General features: G+C 47.4%; 1 protein-coding gene across 1 annotated transcript; it reads right to left on the bottom strand.

The window, feature by feature from the left end:
• Positions 1 to 959: 959 nt before the first annotated feature.
• Positions 960 to 3474, bottom strand: LOC127317878 (lysine histidine transporter 2). The gene is made up of 6 exons (XM_051348478.2): positions 3206 to 3474; positions 1986 to 2775; positions 1762 to 1867; positions 1579 to 1670; positions 1402 to 1470; positions 960 to 1267 (listed from the first exon to the last, which is right to left on the bottom strand). The coding sequence occupies exons 1-6, from the start codon at positions 3379 to 3381 to the stop codon at positions 1169 to 1171; spliced, it is 1332 nt and encodes a 443-aa protein (XP_051204438.1). The 5' UTR covers positions 3382 to 3474; the 3' UTR covers positions 960 to 1168.

Genomic DNA, 3474 nt, shown 5'->3' with positions numbered 1-3474 from the left:
ATGAAGTAGTTACGTCAACAAGGCGTTCAACTAGTAGAAACTAATCACGCGGGTGAAAACCATCTATGACGGAGGTATACTTGAAGGAGGGTGCACTAGTCACCGAAATCCTCGTCGAAATGTCGAGTTTTGGCTCTTCGTTTAAACTTCAGACTATAGGGTGAAAGAAAATGTCACTCATGAGCATCTCCCACACATAAGTTTTTAGTCAATCATCATACTCATGTTCGATTCTCATCTTATTAGTCAAAAGTCAGAACTTACTAAATTCAACCAAATTTATAATAGAAATTATCAACAACTACAATATAGTTTAAGCACACTATAGACATATATCTTCTTGTGGATTATTGATATCTTTTGGTATTTTAGATGTTTATATTTTGGTTTGTTGCGACATTGTTAGCTTAGATTAGGTAACTTTTTGACTATATACCCCCTTTTAGGGATCGGTCACATTTTTCTCGTAGATCTCTCGCTGAAGTGTTGGATTGGCGTGCCTTGTGTTTCACTTAACAAAATTCCTACGGTTGTTGTATAAATTAAGGGCTTTTAGCTGGTTTATATGTTTTATTTCCTTCATATGTATCTAAATTTGATTGAGTCAAAACAATATCGGGACATAGTTATGGCTTTTTTTTTCATATATAAATTTCCATCATAGAGGGATGGAAGATATGGGTTGTTGCCTGTTGACATTGGGCTAGCTAAAGTTGGAACGTGTCGCATTGCCGCTAGACCATGTGAACATCCCACACTAGCTAAGGAGATGTGCTTCTAAAAAATGCCAAAGGGACATAGAGATATGAAAATCACGTTGTGAGGGGCAGCCATTCAAATGTAGAATATTAAGAGTTTTTAGCAAGATTTAAGCTACTCCATCCTTAACAAAATAAATATCACAACTTTATCTAGATATAGGAGATAGAGTTGCGACAGATAGTACTTTGAAGCTGAACTGGGATAACTAGATCAAGTTGACATTTCCTAAATAGCAAAGGCTAAATAACGCCTCCATTTAGACATTCGACTTGACACACCAACGCCAACCGAGTCAACATCCACAACACACTTTGAATATTTTGTTGTGCCTAATTAAACATGACAGAATAACACACTCTGCATCTAATGCTCTACTAAGTAGCTAGGTGGAGTTTGTTCCAGCAGATCATGAGAAGAACTTGTAAGACTTGTAGTTCATGATGATGGAACGGAGGGCTCCGATAGGCGCCAGCACTGACAGGAGCACGCCGATGATAATGCAGAACTGCCATCCAACCAGGAAAACAACAGTTAGATTTTCGGAATGAAAAAACAACATCTGGAACTGTTACCAAATAATAGAGTCTTAATATCAGAGAAAACAAGAGGCAGGCTATGCTGAGAGTTACTGAGACTTACCCAGTTGATACACCAGGACCGGCCAAACTTCTTTGGCTTCTTGATGCACAGCCACATAATGCAGGGAAGCTGCAGAAGCAATGTCAATCCAGTTGATTAAGAAACCAAACGTACAGATCTCACTAACTAAAACAAGAACAACTTAGTGCAAACCAAAGAGAAATCAAATAGTCTTACGAAGTAGGTTGTGGGGGCCTGAGCAAAACCACCGAAGAACCCCAGCAATCCACCGAAGAAGGGGATGGCGATGCCGACCATCATGGTAAATGCTGCACGGAATCAAGAGGGTAGAAAACTGAACATTAGATTCTGTGACACTGTAAACCTCAAGTACTTCTGCGCGTCCCCAATTTTACTCACCGACATAGAGCGAGCGAGCGATCAGACGAAGAGGCCACCCGGGCTTGAACCGCAGCTTCTTCACCAGGAACGTCTCAAGCATGTCGAACACCGGCATCGCGTAGATCTGCAATCTCACAAACGCGCACAACGTGATTAGATCTCACAGTAATATATTTATGAACATATATATACATGCACCCCGTGCGATCAATCTCTGTAGTATGTATGTACGTAGCACTTGCCTGGTAGCTGCCGATGACGTGAACGACGACGAACATGTTGGCGGCGGCGATGAGCCAGCGGGGCTTCTCGAGGGTGATGAGGATGTTGTCATCGACGGCGTTGCCGAAGGCGTAGTACCCGACGAAGGCCACGGGGAGGTAGCAGATGGCGACGACGATGTACGCAACGATGACGCCCTTCCACATGGGCTTCTTGGAAGGCTTGTCGGGCGTGGACGGGATGGTGGCCTGGATCTCGAGCACGACGTTGTGGCCGGCGTACGCAAAGGCGACGTCACCAAGGGCGTTAAGGAAGTTGAACGTCCTCCCTGCCGACGTGGAAGCCGTCATGCTGTAGTCTACCACGGCTCCGGCGCCGCGGGTGGTGGCGTGGTGCACGGAGGCCACCCAGGCGATGGTGGAGTAGGTGAGCGACATGACGGCGGCGGCGAGGGAGATGAGCGAGATGGAGTTGAAGTTGGGGAGCTGCGAGAGGAGGAAGTGGGCCGATCCGAAGATGACGATGAAGAGGCTGGTGCGGATCGGTGGCGCGTCCGGGCTGACCACGTCGTGGAACTTCTTGAGGGACTTGCCGCCGGTGACCATGTAGCAGATGCAGACGCCCACCTCGACGATGAGCTGCTGCGGGACGACGATCCAGAGGCCCAGCTTCTCGCCGAAGGCGTGCTGGCCCAGCTCGTGGTACCGGTCGAAGCGCTTGCCGGGCACGCACTCGTGCATCTCCACCATCTGCCACAGCGTGTACAGGGTGATCAGCCATGAGAGGAGCATGGCCGCCACACCGGGACCCCTGAAACAGTTTAAGCAGATTTGAGAAAAATTCACGTATGAAAGGAATAAGTCATTTTTAGGTAGTACTCCATTGATACTAAGATCGATCTACTCTGTGAAAACACGTCATGATCTTAATAATTGTTACTGCTCACCAGTGTTTCTCCGCACCATTACTTGACATGCATCCACTGGTCGATCTACGTTCTTCACACAAAAACTAACCAATCTCAAGTTGTTTCGATCTCGCCAAGTCTATTCTATCTTGAAGGCACAAATAAATAAGAGCATGAACGTCGATTCACTAATCTGTAAATCCAATCTAAACGTGCACACGGAGGTAGCGAAATCCAATCTAAACATAAACAGGGGATGGAGCTAGCAGAGACAATGACGATAACTATATCTCGATCGAGGAGATGAATTGAGCGAGAGCGTTAAGTACGTACCATCCGAGCTCGGACATGGCGTAGGGCAGGCTGAGGACGCCGGCGCCAACCATGGCGGTGACATTGTGGAAGGCCGAGTACCACCACTTGGCGTTCCGGGAGGAGGTGATGGGCAGCCAGTCGTCGATCTCCTGCTGCTCCTTGCTCTTGGTGGTGTTCATGGCGGACGGCGCCATGGATCCGATCTCCGGCGGATTGGATCTGCCCAGCCGGCGCGAATGGCGGATGGATAGATGCTACCACCCCTGCTGGCTGTATATTCCGAGCGG

Source organism: Lolium perenne, chromosome 7, assembly GCF_019359855.2.
Source record: "Lolium perenne isolate Kyuss_39 chromosome 7, Kyuss_2.0, whole genome shotgun sequence".
NCBI lineage: Eukaryota > Viridiplantae > Streptophyta > Magnoliopsida > Poales > Poaceae > Lolium > Lolium perenne.
This window is presented reverse-complemented; position numbering and strand designations above follow the sequence as displayed.